General features: G+C 36.1%; 1 protein-coding gene across 7 annotated transcripts in view; it reads left to right on the top strand.

Annotated features, from left to right (window-relative positions):
* Nucleotides 1-15,643, top strand: part of capu (cappuccino) — a 219,331-nt gene that overhangs the window by 13,320 nt on the left and 190,368 nt on the right. For all 7 annotated transcript variants that reach the window (XM_067767177.1, XM_067767180.1, XM_067767178.1 and 4 more), the window contains exon 2: nucleotides 4,140-4,509. In XM_067767177.1, the coding sequence (XP_067623278.1) occupies nucleotides 4,173-4,509 (337 nt within the window). In that variant the 5' untranslated portion in view covers nucleotides 4,140-4,172. The remainder of the gene's footprint in view (nucleotides 1-4,139; nucleotides 4,510-15,643) is intronic.

Below are 15,643 nucleotides of genomic sequence, written 5' to 3'. Positions count from 1 at the left end.
GGCTGCGGGTTGAGCCACCTTGTTTTGCTTTGAAAACCCCCCTTTGCGGTAAAAAAATTAAACTCTGTCTTTAGAATATTTCACTAACTAGTTGAGAATTACAAGCATAGTCAATGGCTAATGAAACAAACGAACGAATAATGTTCATAGTTTAAGTCACTTAAACAAAAGGCTTTCTCGATGAAATCGAGATATTTAGAAAGTCCACTTAAAAAATGTGGAATCTTTGCGACCGCTATTTGAGTAACTTTCGGTAGAACTAGATTCTTGAAACTAAAAACATACTTCGGAACTTAGAAAAAAAATTGTTTGCTAGGTGATCCAGGAATCGTGAAAGCCTAAAAAATCTAAAGAACTATTGATTTTTTTAGAGATATTAAAAAGTCCATTTACAACATGTGGAATCTTGCGACCGCTAGATACTTGAAAACGAAGAGTGTGACTAAGAATCCCGTGAGAATGCAACAGGAGGAAAACAATTTTCGCAAAGTGGTCCAGGGATCGTAAAAATTCAACAAATCTTTCGACCCTGGAGATTTAGCTTTCGAGCTTCAAATAACTTCCCGTTAACACAGTGGCATGGAACCTTGAACATAGCTTTATTAGTTCCAATATTAAGGACAAAACAGTTTTGTTAATTTGTCTGGGATCGAGATATTTAGAAGGTTCATTTAAAACATTTGAATTCCAAAACCTGCTATATGGGTAACTTCCCGTATAGCCACATTCTTACGGATATTAACATCACTAAGTTATACCATCACTAAGGCGATGCCAAGGCCACGATAAGCAGTATTTACGTCAATAATCAAATCATGTATACACATATATGTATAAGGCAGCCGAAAGATGTCACACACAGATGCATTTACTTATACGCCTATGTGCGCGCGAGAGACTGTAAACTACAAACATTCACATCAATAATTCAATCTTTATGTATCTACATAAACGAATAAATAATTGCGTCTACACATATGTACCATGTACGAATACGAGCAGCGGAGAGTCAATGCGCAAACACATGCATATAGCTGAGAAGTTTGAGAGCTCATGGACAATGCTAGTAAGTTCTGGAAATCGAAGAGCCTAGAAGTATGCAGCGTAAACTATAAAAGCGGGGCAGGCGAGTAAGAAGTAATTCAGTTTGAGTTGAGCAATCAATCAGTTATTGATTAAGCACGCGATCTAGCGGCCAATAGCAGAGTTCAATTTGAGTTATCAATCAGTTTGGTTATTAAGCCAGCGAGTAGCAAAGTATAAGTGTCATTGTGAAGTACTTTAATAAAGGCCATTTTTCCATTATTCAATATTGGAGTTATTTATTCAACAGTTTAGTGATTCGAACTTAGCAGAGGATTGCAAATAAGAGGATTTGCAAGTAAATTCGTTACAATATATACAATATAATAGTATTGGACAAAGATCGCGATATCACGAGATATTAAGATTGTCTATTTACCAAATGTGGAATCTTTTAAACCGCTTTTTGAGTAACTTTCCGTAGAGCTAGATTTTCGACCCTAAGAACTCATGACAATGCAAATGAGGGACAAATTTTTCGCTAGAGTATTTCCCGATAACGCTGAGACCTGAAACTTTGAACGAAACTTCTGGTTTTACTACATTGTAATATTTATGATAAACAAGTTTTTTTGATGGAACAGGGATCGAGATATATGAAGGCAATAAAAAGTTCATTTAGAATTCTGGAATCTTGTAACCGGTCTTTTAGTAACTACTAGACTGGGTCGAAAAAAAAAGTTGCCAATATCCGCCCCTAAATTTGAAGATTATGTTGAGAGGGTTTCGGAAAAATTTTTTTATATTTTTTTTGATCCTTTGAAATACAGCCGAAAATGTTTTTTCATTGTAACTTGGTTATTTGACGTCCGATTTTAAAATTGATATGTCATTATTTTGGCCTTGAGAATGTGAAGCAAAAAAAATTAAAAAAAATTTTTTCCGAAACCCTCTCAACATAATCTTCAAATTTAGGGGCGGATATTGGCAACTTTTTTTTTGTATGGGGACCAACTCAGTCTAGTAACTACTCACTGAGCTACAAACAAGAAACCTTACACATAGTTCAAGTCACATTGACAATGCAACAAAAGGAGAAAATAAAAACAAGTTTAACAAGTAAAGGTGTCTAAGTGCGGGTGTAGCCGAACATTATATACTCAGCGGGAGCTTCAATTGTACATTTCATTTCAGATAAATACCTTTTCTACATAACAAGTTGCGCCTCCCTTTAAAAAAAAAATTCTCCCCATTTCCTCTTACAATAAAACTTGATAAGTGAAATATCATTGATTGAAAACTATTTTTCGCTAAGTTGTAGCTTATTATTCTAGTCTACGACCCTTTTAAACTTGTCCCGTCCATTTTTACTAGAAATATTTTCTACTATAGGGAAAATTTGTGTACCCAATTTTCTTACGATCCGTTAATTTTTCTTCGAGTTATGGCTCCCGAAACATAGAAAATTGCTTAGTCATAAAAGTGGCGGTGCCACGCCCATTTTTTTTTTTTTTTAATTTGAAGTTTTCCTATTTATTGTTATAAATCCACTTGGGAAATGAAATACCATTGATATAAAACTCTTTTTTTCAAGATATATCTTATTTTATTCGTCCACGACCCCTTTAAAAATCTTTTATATAAAAGTGGGCGTGGTCCTTAACCGATTTCCTTAATTTTTCTTCAATGTATTCCATATAGTAAAGGCAACTTCTCTGTCGAATTTTGTTACGATAGGTTTAATGATTTTTGATTTATGATTAATAATATCTGTAAAATTGATTTTATCACAAGTGGGCGGTGCCACGCCCATTTTAAAATATTATTTTCAAGTTTTTATCAAGAGTCTCAATATCAGTCCACACGTCAAATTTCAGCACTCTAGGTGTATTATTTACTAAAGATTTAATCAAGTTTTTTGTATTTTCCAAAATGTTATATATATAAAAAGTGGGCGTGGTTATGATCCGATTTCGCTCATTTTCAATATCAATATATTCTGGGTCCAGATAAGCTCGTGTACCGAATTTGGTGAAGATCTCAATATTTACTCAAGTTATCGTGTTAACGGGCGGACGGACGGACATGGCTCATTCAAATTTGTTTTCGATACTGATGATTTTCATATATGGATGTATATACATATCTATATCTATATCTATTAGGTATCCCCTTTATATAAATGGACCAAAATAAACGAAAATTTTTCTTAAAAAAAGACATAATCTAGTTGAATTTTGATATTCAAATTTTAACATCACCACTGCAAAAATTTGTATGAGGGTAAAGGTGGAATGCGATAAATAAGCTTTCAATATAATCCTCACCTAAGTCCGGCAATGGACGCTTCCATTGTAGATTTTTGTTCCTCAAGTACAATTTGAAGGTAGAAAATTAATAAATGTAAGGCGCGATAACCTCCGAAGAGATTATAGGCCGAGCTTCTCTTCCAATTTGCGTCATGATCCTTGAAATTTTTCTTAAAAAATGGCGGGATGGGACCTACTTGTTTTATGCCGACTGCGAACGGCATCTGCAAGGCAGCTGGGTTTTCACTGAGAGTTTTTCATCGCAGAAGTACACTCGGGGTGCTTGCTTTCTTCTAATTCAAAAAAATTTTTTTCAAAATTTTGATGTTACTTTGCCCGGGGGCTGGTCCAGGAACTTCGGTGTGGTGGGCGGAGCACGCTACCAACACAACGGCGGCCGCTAAAAATTTGAAGGTGGTTATTTTAAAACTTGAATATCGAAGTGCAAAAACATAATGACTTTCTTTAAAGAGACATTTTTCGTTGCTTTTGGTTCAGTTGTATAAAGAAAGTACTCAGAAAATGTGTAACTATCTTCTTTTTATTTACTCTAATGTTTATTGCTATAAGTTTATAATTTCTGACACTATAAGAAATATCGCCATTACGAGAAAAATGTTAACATAGCAATCAAGTGCTATTGATAGACAATTTATATATTTACAAATTCGTTTCATATCATTTAACTTAGTATGCACTTAAGTATATAGAAATTAATCCGATTGTAAAATGAAAAGAAATGTGTGTAATTGACTTTAATTCTTTTTGATTTTCTTCTTTATCAATTGTACGCACGAAATTTTGTAGAATCGCTCAAGCACAACATCTTCAACCAAAATAATGGGTAATACTCAAGCAAACAATACCAAAAGCAATGAACCTCAAACACCAACGAATGGCAGCACAAGTGCTGTACCAGGCATTGGCATTGAAGGTAGTGATACAACGTTGAAAAATCGACGCAGTAGTCGAGTAAAAGTTTTTGCACGCTTCGGCCAAAGAAAGCAAACTCAACAACAGCTGCAAGCGACGCCATCATCTTTCACCAACATTGCTGATGCTGCTGCCACACCCACATCGACTTCCGCTTACGATGATTCAATGGAGGAGGAGCTGCTGCTTCGGCAAAGCCGTGCGACTGTGATAAGGCAATTGGAGGATGAACAAATGGATTTCCGTAAGTTTTTTGATTCTTATTATTCGTTTACTTGTTTACCGATTTATATTTAATATATAAAAATGTTTTTTTTTTGTTGGTTTTTGGTGTACATACTTATTATAAACTTCCTCCTTTAATACGCATTAAGTTCTCTTGTTGTTATAAGAGATAAGCGCAGTTGTTTGAGATTGTATTGTTGCTTTTTTATCTTTAGTTGCTTGTTATGTATTTTTGTTGTTTCAATTTTAATTCCTAAGAAGTTTGCAACTTAATATATATAAATCTTTTTTAGATTTTTACAAAAAAAAGGAAATGTTTAGCACAAAATAATTACAACATCTGGCAGTTTGTTGATTTACTGATATTTCATTTTTTAATTGTTATTTATTGTGCGTTTCGTATTGTTATTGCATTTAGCTTTTACACTTACTTTTATTAGAAGCTTTTTAAATTTTCTTTTAAAATGCTTACAGCATCATTTTCTCCTTTCAACTTGACAGTTTAAGCTTGCATTTCCCCACCTTCCTTCTGTGATATTACCTTTACTGTAGTTTCGCATCATATTTCATACCAAGGCTCAATTATATGCTTAGTTCATGTCGTAAGTTGATTTTATTTTTTTCATTGCATGGTCGATGAGATTGTCAAAAGGAGATGGCAAACTCAAAATGAAACCAACACATTGACAACGTTTTCTTACTACATACAAAAACTAAACTAAGTTTTATGTTTTCATTCCATTCCATTCGCATAACACCAATTCGCAGATTTTAACAATCTGAACTAACATATTTTGTTGTTGTATAGATGAGCCAACCATATAGTTGAACCAAGATTTCATAGAGACAAATTTTCATTAGGCTTTTAAAGTGGAGTGGACGAAGAGGAGTAGACGTAGAGGGAAACCGAGGACAGATCAATAAGAAGAAGCAAACTCGAGAGAGGGAGAGTGAGTTCTAGTAATAGAGGTATCGCGCCCAGTGTTGGGCGCTCTAACGCATTTTAAACAGTGACTGCGGAACCATGACGCAATAAAAACAGACAGGTGAAGTCAATATAACAAAATATAGACGCGTTTAACAAAACTCGCCCTCATAAGTTTAAGTGTTGCTTCTTGACTAATCTGCGGCTCTAATTTCTTCAGTATCATAAAAAATTCTACTATATATTTGTGAAAGTATGTCTGTATGTATGTTTGGACTTGCAGCCTAAACCGTTGAATGGAATCGAACGAAATTTTGCCATGACATACCCTGAGTGCGTCAATCTATGGTAGGCTATTTAAAAAAAAGTTTTCGACAAGGGGGCGTGGCACCTCCCATACAAGTGGAATTTTTCGTAGTCAATATATTGAAAGTATTAAGGCTAGACGACTGAAATTAGGTGAGTGGATATATGAGACCAATCCCTACCCCCTCGGTAAAAATTGGCGATAGCGAAAAAGGGGCGTGGCATCTCGCATACAAATGGGAGTTGGGATTAGTCTAATATATTAGTCTATATAGTACTGCTTTTATTTATACCAGAACGACGTCGGGTACTCTGCTAGTACTACATAAATACCATTCTGTAATATTAAGTAATGTGTAGGAAAATAACGCCTCCAGCCTGTATTTCCTTTTGTGAGAGGGTATATTTTCTTTGCCTGAGTGGAAATGGAAAAGTTTTAGTCAACGCAGCTGAATGGCTGAATCTTCAGAGTATCACATTTTTCACAACTAATGAATATAGAAATATACTGCAGCCGTCAATGAAATGACTGAAAAACTGGAACAATATCATAAAGATGTGTATGAATAACTGGCAGGCTTCTAGCACAAAAAATCGGTATTAACGGTATACCGTCCCAAGACCCAATATTTTTCTATGTAAAAAAAGCGTAGACGTAGGCTCACTGAGCAGAAAGAGGTGGCTGGTGCAAAGAAATACGTGCAAAGGTTTTACAACAACGATGCATCAAAAAATCAGAGCTTATATATTTGACTTATGACAAAAACGAATTTTGTTTTATCAGAATTTCATTTTTAACAGTTATACACTCAAAAAAAAAAAGTATCACTATTAATTTAATACACGGTGTGCAAAAATGAAACTATAAACCGTATCATTTTCGTGGTATCAATGCAACGATAAATATTATCAAAAGTATAATCAAGAGTATCAATTTTGTATCTTGACTATTGATTTGCCCAAGGAAAATATTTGTTTCGCCCTTAAAATGTATCAAAATGATAACTGTATAAATTTCTTAGTTTCATTATGATAACATTTAATTCTAGATTGATTATAAAACGCATTACATTTGTATGTAGTCTATTAACTTGACAAATACAAGTATCAAACTAATATTTCGAAAATTTCAATAACATAAGAGCATTGATGACGAAAAAAAGATAAGCAAAAATTGCACATTGGTGCCTAGATGGCATCGCCTTGGTGATAACTTTTTTTTGAGTGTAGCTAATGGAAACGTTTAGACAAGCCTGCAATAATATCAGCCGTATGATCAAGCCGGACAGACATTGTTCTAACTCTCTCTATCTATCCACCTGCCTTTTCTCCGTCTGACCCTCTTCCTCTTTTATATCCACTCCCCACTGCATTTTCTAGTTTATCTTATTTCCCGATTCAATTTCCCTTTCTCTTTCATTATTCCGTAAATCTTCCCGCTTTTCTCCTAACTCTTCCCGCTCTTGCTCCTATCCAATTCTATTCCTCTCTACTACTCTTAATCTTATCCTTATATTAATACTTCTGTTTACCTTTCTACTACCTTGACTCAAATATTACCATTATTCTTACTTTTACTCTCACTATCCAGCTTTCTCTTGTTATCTTTACTTTTCCGACCTCCCTCCACCTTTCTCTACTTTATTTCCCTCTGTTTTCTTTTCTCTTTCGCATTCCCTTTTCCAATGTGGAGATATATCCAGTTTGGCGTTTTTCCGCACATTACCTTACTAAAGTAGTAAAAAAGTAGCAAAATAGTACCAAAACTTTTCGGAAGTGAAAAAACGAATACAGAGTACCTTTCTAGGAGCAAGCTATTATACAAACTTTTGTTAAAGAACTGCAATTTGTAAGTTGCGTTTCGTCGAAAACTCGAGCAGCACCCAATAAACTCGAAGTCGAGAAGGCACCTATTTATTTTCTATATGAATACGCGCTACTTTATTGGTGGTATTTGGTTCAGAGGTGCACACACACTGTAGCCAACTGCTGGCTAATGCAAGGGTAAACAAGAGTAGGATCTATGAACAGCACGTGGTGAACGGCATATCGGTTGGCGGACATCTTTGGGTTTCAGATGTAATAGGTGAACGATGACGGACACCTTACTTTACCCGGCGAGTCGTAGATGACGAATCGGTGAATTGAATGGGTAGATCGATATCCGGCGAATCGGAAAAAACGAATATGTGGATGTCAGCTTGTTATCGTTGAGTCATTGGCTTCTTATTGGTTTCTTACCGCGTTGTTATCGACGGGTTAAAGATATGTCATCGATTTTGTATTGAAGTTTTATAGACAACCGATTTTTTTTTGGAAACCTTTGTGTCATCGTAAGCAAACCGCCAAGAAGCCGAAAACGTTTTGATACCAAATGTATAACATTTTTCTAACAAATCAATAACTTTCGAAAACTCTGTAATAATAAATTTATAACTTTTCGATAGCAAATCGATAACATTTCGATAATTTTTTGATAACAAATCAATAACTTTCCGATAACATGTCAGTGTATTTTATTTTCATATCGATATCTTTTTGATTACAAATCGATTACACTCCAATAAAAAATCCATTGCACTCTCAATATCAAATTTGTAAAACTCTGATAGAAGTAGATGACTTTTCGAAAGCAAATCCATAACTTTTTGTCAACGTATTGATATGTTTTTGATAACAAGTCGACACTTGTCGATAAGAAATCGATAACTTTTCTAAACCAAATCAAACACCCATCAATAAAAAATTGCTAACGCATCCACAGCCTTTGTTATATATAGCAAATTTATAACATTCAATAACAAATCAATAACTCGTCTATACCTCGTCGATAACACACCCATACCAAACTTATTCTTTCCCATCGTTGCCTTGATTTAAAAAAAAGTACGTGGCGCGTCGTGCCTCTTTTTTAATTTTTCCTACAAAAAAGGGGATATGCAGCACTGCCGAGGTGCAACCCCGCTTAAAAACACTTTTTCAGTAGTACATTGATGTTTCTTTTCCGACAGCTGGATGCAAGGATCTCCAGTGGGGTAGGCGAACAAGTGGATGGCACGTCATCCTTTACTATTTCTGGTCATCCTCTCTGCAAGCTCATTTAATTTTGAACTGCTCATCGAGGTCCTTCCCAATTCTGAATGAGCTGGATTATGTGCAGCCAAAATCAAATTGTCGCTTGGAGAAAATCTGGTGGTAGATCTACCAGTTCTAAAGTCGCACTGCAAATATCCCTTAATTTCTTAGGAATTCACCCCGACATTTAAATATTTCACTAAATTTTTTGGTAAAATCGGGTACTCTTCCTCTAGCGGTAGCTCAACATCTTCGCATTCACGCCCGGCTACGTTTTTATGCTAGATAACATTTCGGTTGCAAAGGGTTCTACGAAGTTATTTAGAGATACGCTACAATTGCTCAGGGATTGCACATGGTTGACTCTTGCTCTCAGATATCTCGAATTTTTGCTGCGTCTGTATAGTGCTCCAACTCCATGTTGATACCTCGAATCGTGCGCACATCTAATAGCATTTTTGTATCTGAAAAAACGTTTCCCTCATGTTGCTCTCTTAAATTTTACCTTTTGAACATTACATATTTTGTTCATCCACACAAATGCCTCTCTGGATCCTCCTTTTGATTAGTGGATAAAAGTGCAAATTACAAACCTGTAAGACTGTAGCTCATCCCAGTACAGAAAAAGCTACAGACATAGCCGTTGAGCAATTTTGGGGTTAGGAAGCAGGCTCTAGTAACTATATAGGTGTATTTTTCAGTAATTCTCTTTCATAATATCAAAAACAAAATTATTAAATAAATTATAAATTAAAAAAATTGCTTCAAATAAATGTTTTCATACATTTTAAAAGCAATAAGGGCAACCCCCGCTTAATTCATACAAAAATTTATTTTATTTTTGAAAAAATCTTGACCATAGGAATGCTGATCGCCTATCAAACAACACTTAAGGCCCGAACACATTCGACTTTTGCGTCGTGCTGGCGCTAGCGTCACTTTGATAGAACGCACGTTGAAAGGTTTCCTGCCAAAATGAACGAATGAAATTTTAATTTTTCTTTATTCAAAAATGTTAATACCAAATTCTTTAATTTAAAAAATAAAATATTTTTGTAAATTGAACCCGATTAATTTAAATATATTCAGTATGGCAAAATGGTCTTTATTTCAGGCATGCTTAACGAACGAAACGATATCATTTCGTTACGATAATCAACGTTAATAAACGAAACGAGGTCATTTCGTTTCGTTTATTAACGTTAAGAACGCCAAATTAACGTTAATTTGACGATCTTAACGTTAATAAACGAAACGAAGTGACTTCGTAGCGTTTATTAACGTTGATTATCGTAACGAAATGATATCGTTTCGTTCGTTAAGCATGCCTGCTTTATTTACAACTTTAATGTGGCAGTAGTAGTTCACAATTACAATTATCGCGTGTTTCACTAATAGCATGTTTAAACTGATTCATAATTCCTCAGCTTGCGCTGCTTTTATACTCTCGGATACCTCGTTCACCCATTTCTCCTGAAGACTAGACTTTTCTTTTCTAGTTATATGCATGTTTATTTGTGAGTAACAACTTCTGCTCTTAGTTGCCGACTACATATATGTATGCGAAATATTATCTTTGCTCTTAGATTAGCGGCTTACATGTCATGTTTACATGTACATATGTGTACATGCTTACTTTGCTGTTGTTGTGCATTTATTTGCTAGCAGCATATAGATTTATAGAACTGCTAGTATTCGCCACAATAGTATACGAGCAAAATTAGAAGACTGCTAGAAAATTGACTGACAACGCTAGCAAAACGTAAGTTTTTTTAATTTCTTTTGCGTTACTTTGGAGTTTCCGTTGCGGATTGGTTGTGGATTGAGAATATAGCCACATTGAGACGTGTGTGTTCAAATTTAGCTGTTGACGCAGCATAAGTGCCACAACGACGCAAAAGTCGAATGTGTTTGGGCCTTTATTTAACTGCATATAATTTAAAATTTTTTTGGGAAATTTTAATGCATACAAAAAAATTTTTCATTTTACTATTATAAACATGTTTACTTCCAATTTAAGTCTTAAAAATTGAGATTCACTCACTAACAAGATTCCATGAATTCGGTGCTATGGATATTGAAATTGATTTGATGTCAAAATATTTTTCATAAATTTAAATTTATTCGGAGAAAAGTCACTTACTTGTAAAAGTTATGTATGCTTAAATAAATAAAAAATATATCAAAATATGTATACATATAGACTTCATTCAAGTACCTACCTTAGGATATATAATTTGCGTCGAAACAGCAAATAAATATATAACCTACAATTTTATGACTAAGCCCAAATTGGTCCAGGAAACACCAAACTTGTTCCAAACAAATTTTCCAAACTCTAGCAAATATAACGTCCAGACCTCTCTCAAGTGAAAGGTCGCAACAGTAGTAGTGTAAAGTCTCTTGAGGTACTACTTAACACAACGTCTTCGCTTTTAATACGGAGCGAAAGATACTAGAATTGGTTAGAAACACCAAAATTGAATGGGCAATAAAAACTTTTGCCAAGTTCAAATAGTCTGGTCCATATGAGATATTCCCTGCTATACTGCAGATGACAGGTGGAACGATTGTAGAATGGCTTAGAATAATATTTGAGGGTTGCATAAAACTGAACCACGTCCAGCAATGTCAAAGGACAGCTCGAGTAGTTTTCATACCGAAAGCAGGAAAAACCAATCGTCTGCATCCGAATAACTAAAGGCCTATTAATTTGAAAAAAAATGTTTATAATAGATGTGTATATAAAATAAAATATGAATTAGGAGTTATTCTCTTCAGCACAAAATGCTCACATCAAAGGCAAGTCAGTCGATACTGCATTACATGGGTGGTCATGGATATAGAAAAAGCCCTGGAACACCAGGAATATGCCCTAGGTGCTTTTTGGACATTTCACAAATTCCTCGAAACGAGCAATCATGGACTGTCTCAACTCGATTGAAGTTCATCCGGCCTTAACAACTTGAAACGGCTCCATGTTAAGCTGCAGAATGAACACTTCGCAATGAATTCTATGCGAGGCAACAAAATCTGTAAACAGAGGAAAGCCGCAGGTTAGAGTTTTATCACCACATACTGTGGACGAGGGTTATCAACCGATTGCTTAGGTGCTTCGACAGAGGAGCGGCAGACGCCTAACACTAATCAGCTCCTTGATGGATCAGACATTTTTGAATGTAAATGCCTGGACATCTGGAGCTGAGTTAACCACCAACGCATAAAAACCCGATTTAGTTTTATTTTCTAGGAAATACGTATAAGCTCCCTATTTGGACAAAGCCTAACTTTGGAGCAGCAACCCTACAAGAAAAATGTAACATAAAATATCTAGGAGTCACCCTAGATAGTAAGTTCTCATGGAAATTCCATGTGGAAGAGAGAGCGAAGAAAGCCTCCGCGGCATTATACGCTTGCAAGAGGATGCTAGAATGCACGTGGGGCCTATCACACAAACCCTCTCGTTGGGTATTTACGGCAGTTGTCAAATCCATACTTTACTAGCAGATGATCAATGAAAAGCATAACGGGAGCTCAAAAACCTACCCCGACTGCAGCAGTGCATGACACTCTACACATCCCGCCTGTAGACCTACATAAAGGCCATAAATGTCACGTTAGCCACTGCAACAAAGCTTAAGGCTTCGGGGGATCATGAAGGCAGGCCGTATGGCCATAGCAGTACAGTGCAATCTAAAATCGGGGCAAAATGAATATATGATACCGTATTTGGATTTGAAAAGAGTTCTGGAGCCACAATTAAACCGCAAGATTGGCGCCAAGGTGCAGAGATGCAAGAACATACTATACACGTATATACCGATGGCTCCAGAAAAAGTAGATCCTACAGGCTGCCGGATTACTACAGCGTCTTTCAAACGAAAATTATAGCCATGAAGGAAGCAGCAGAAATTCTGAAGCGTGCCTAAGCTGCAGTCGCGTCAATACATATTCATCAAGAAGTGTTCTGAAATATAAAGAAGCATTGAAAAAACTTCGCTCAGGTTGGAGCATACATCTGTATTGAGTTCCCGGTCATAAAGCATTAGAAGGTAACGAGAAGGCCGATGAGTTTGCAAAGGTGGGAGCAGCACTTGCTGAATCAACGGTAAACGTCCCAATCAATTGGGAAACATCAAAAGGAGACAGGCTTTGCGTTTGATCCATCAAGCAAGAAGAGCGTGGATAGAAGCGTGGGGCTGCAAAGTTTCTAAGATATTAGGCTCACTTACTGGACACTGCTGCCTTCTGGCTTCACATGCTCATTAGTTACGCCTCGTCAGTAACAGCAGATATAGGAAGTGCTTGCTGCAGAAAGAAACGGCTGAGCACGTTCTGTGTTAGTTTCCTACGCGCGCCAGTCAAGGCTCCGGCAGAGTTGCCTGATCTCGAGGCAGCATTTAAACTAGGTCCTAGAAACCTCCTAGTATTTGCCAAATAGGGCGTAGTTATGCTATAACATAAGTCCTGGCAATTAATTGGAGTTCCTACGTTTGGTCGTCAAACAAATTTTGTTAACATTATGAACACATTCAGTCTATGTAAGGTCCTATGACCGGCCAGTTCAATCTAACCTAGCCATCCACTTGAGCTTCTAGATTCTAACCTCAAACCTGTTCAATATACACCCAAAACTATCCCAGCTAAATCATTATAAGTTAAAATAATACTGAATATTTAACTTAGGATTCATCCAGTTCCGAAGTAGTTTACAACTAGTTGGATTGCCCGCCAAGTAGTCGCATTCACATAGGCAAATGAAATTTGCAAATCATGATTTATACATGCTTATGGTTGAATAAAATTGAATATTTTTTAAGCCTTTTGCAAAGTGTGATTTTAGGCGTTCGTGCATTCAATCAACACATAAAATAGCTGCTGTACAGTTTGTTCCTCTAAGTGGCATGTCAAAATATATATAACTGTGTATGAATGCATGTTTCTTTAATCCTTTGAAGTTAAAGGTGATGCGTACAGTGGGAGTTGATTACAAAGTTTGCCGAAAAAATTTTTAAGCAGCTTTGAGCTAAGATTTAAAAATGTAAATATGTGCTGAAGTATTTTTTCTTTTTTTTGGTGGGGATGCAAACATGGAATTCTACGCGGTATTTATCGGCGACATAGGTAAATGTCGGGTTAAGCCAAGTAAATACCGAGAGTATTCATTTTTATTCACTTTTTTGTATATTTTCAAACAGCAATTTGATTATGGCATCTTGAAATTAAATTAAACTCGTAATAGTCCCCAACGTGTTGCATATTGTTCAGAGCCGTGTAGTACGTTGGAGATTGTCTATCACCAACTTCCCTTTGCTTTTTGTTTTCAACTGCTTAACAGCAGTAGATATCAGTATTAAATGGGGATCACGCGAGTATAAAGCATACATAACAGCCAACATCCTGATGGTGAGTTTGGCTCCCCTTTGACCTTGTCAATTAAAACAAACAAGCCTGATACATATCCAGTTTTTATACTCAGTTGAGCAGAGCTCATAGAGTATATTAACTTTGATTGGATAACGGTTGGTTGTACACGTATAAAGGAATCGAGATAGATATAGACATCCATATACCAAATCATCAGTATCGAAAACAATTTGATTGAGCCATGTCCGTCCGTCCGTACGTCCTTCCGTCTGTCCGTTAACACGATAACTTGAGTAAATTTTGAGGTATCTTGATGAAATTTGGTATGTAGTTATACGGATAAAGCATTGAAACTTGTTAGGTGAGTTGAACTTATGACGCAGAATAGAAAATTCGTAAAATTTTGGACAATGGGCGTGGCACCGCCCACTTTTAAAAGAAGGTAATTTAAAAGTTTTGCAAGCTGTAATTTGGCAGTCGTTGAAGATAAAATGATGAAATTTGGCAGGAACGTTACTCCTATTATTATACGTATGCTTAATAAAAATTAGCAAAATCGGAGAACGACCACGACCACTTTTAAAAAAAAAAATTTTCTTTGAAGTCAAATTTGAACAAAAAATTTTGTATCTTTACAGTATATAAGTAAATTATGTCAACATTCAACTCCAGTAATGATGTGGTGCAACAAAATACAAAAATAAAATGGGCGTGGCTCCGCCCTTTTTCATTTAATTTGTCTAGGATACTTTTAATGCCATAAGTCGAACAAAAATTTACCACTCCTTGTGAAATTTGGTAGGGCTTAGATTCTAGGACGATAACTGTTTTCTGTAAAAAAGGGCGAAATCGGTTGAAACCAGGCCCAGTTTTTATACACAGTCGGCCGTCGGTCCTTCCGCTCGGCCGTTAACACCATAACTTGAGCATAAATCGATATATCTTTACTAATTTTAGTTCACGTACTTATCTGAACTTACTTTATCTTGGTGTAAAAAATGGCCGAAATCCGACTATGACCGCGCCCACTTTTTCGATGTCTCCATAGCTCTCAGCTGAGTATGTAATGTTCGGTTACACTCGAACTTAGCCTTCCTTACTTGTTCAATTTTTCTTTTTGTTGTTGTTGTAGCAATGCTTCTCCCCATTCAATAGGTGCGAATAGATGCGAATTGTCATCAATATCCTCTAACGGCAGTCCAAGTAAACGTTTAGCTTCAACAGAGGTGAACCAGGGAGAGAATATTGTTAGAGGCGTTGGTTCCACATTGCAATTCAAAAGATGGTTGGTGTCATGTCGAGATACGTTGCAAGCAGAACATGCATTTTGTATGTCGGGGTTGATTCTATATAGGTAAGAGTTTAACCTTATACAGTATCCAGGCCGAAGTTGAGCAAGAGTGAGGCGTGACTCCTTATGGATATTGCTTTCCTCTTCTGCAAGTTCAGGGTATTTATCCTTAACAACGGGGCTCGCCAG

The sequence above is a fragment of the Eurosta solidaginis genome, chromosome 2, assembly GCF_040869045.1.
Source record: "Eurosta solidaginis isolate ZX-2024a chromosome 2, ASM4086904v1, whole genome shotgun sequence".
NCBI classification, from domain to species: domain Eukaryota; kingdom Metazoa; phylum Arthropoda; class Insecta; order Diptera; family Tephritidae; genus Eurosta; species Eurosta solidaginis.
The sequence above is the reverse complement of the archived record's forward strand: the minus strand, read 5'-3'. Positions and strand labels throughout refer to the sequence as shown.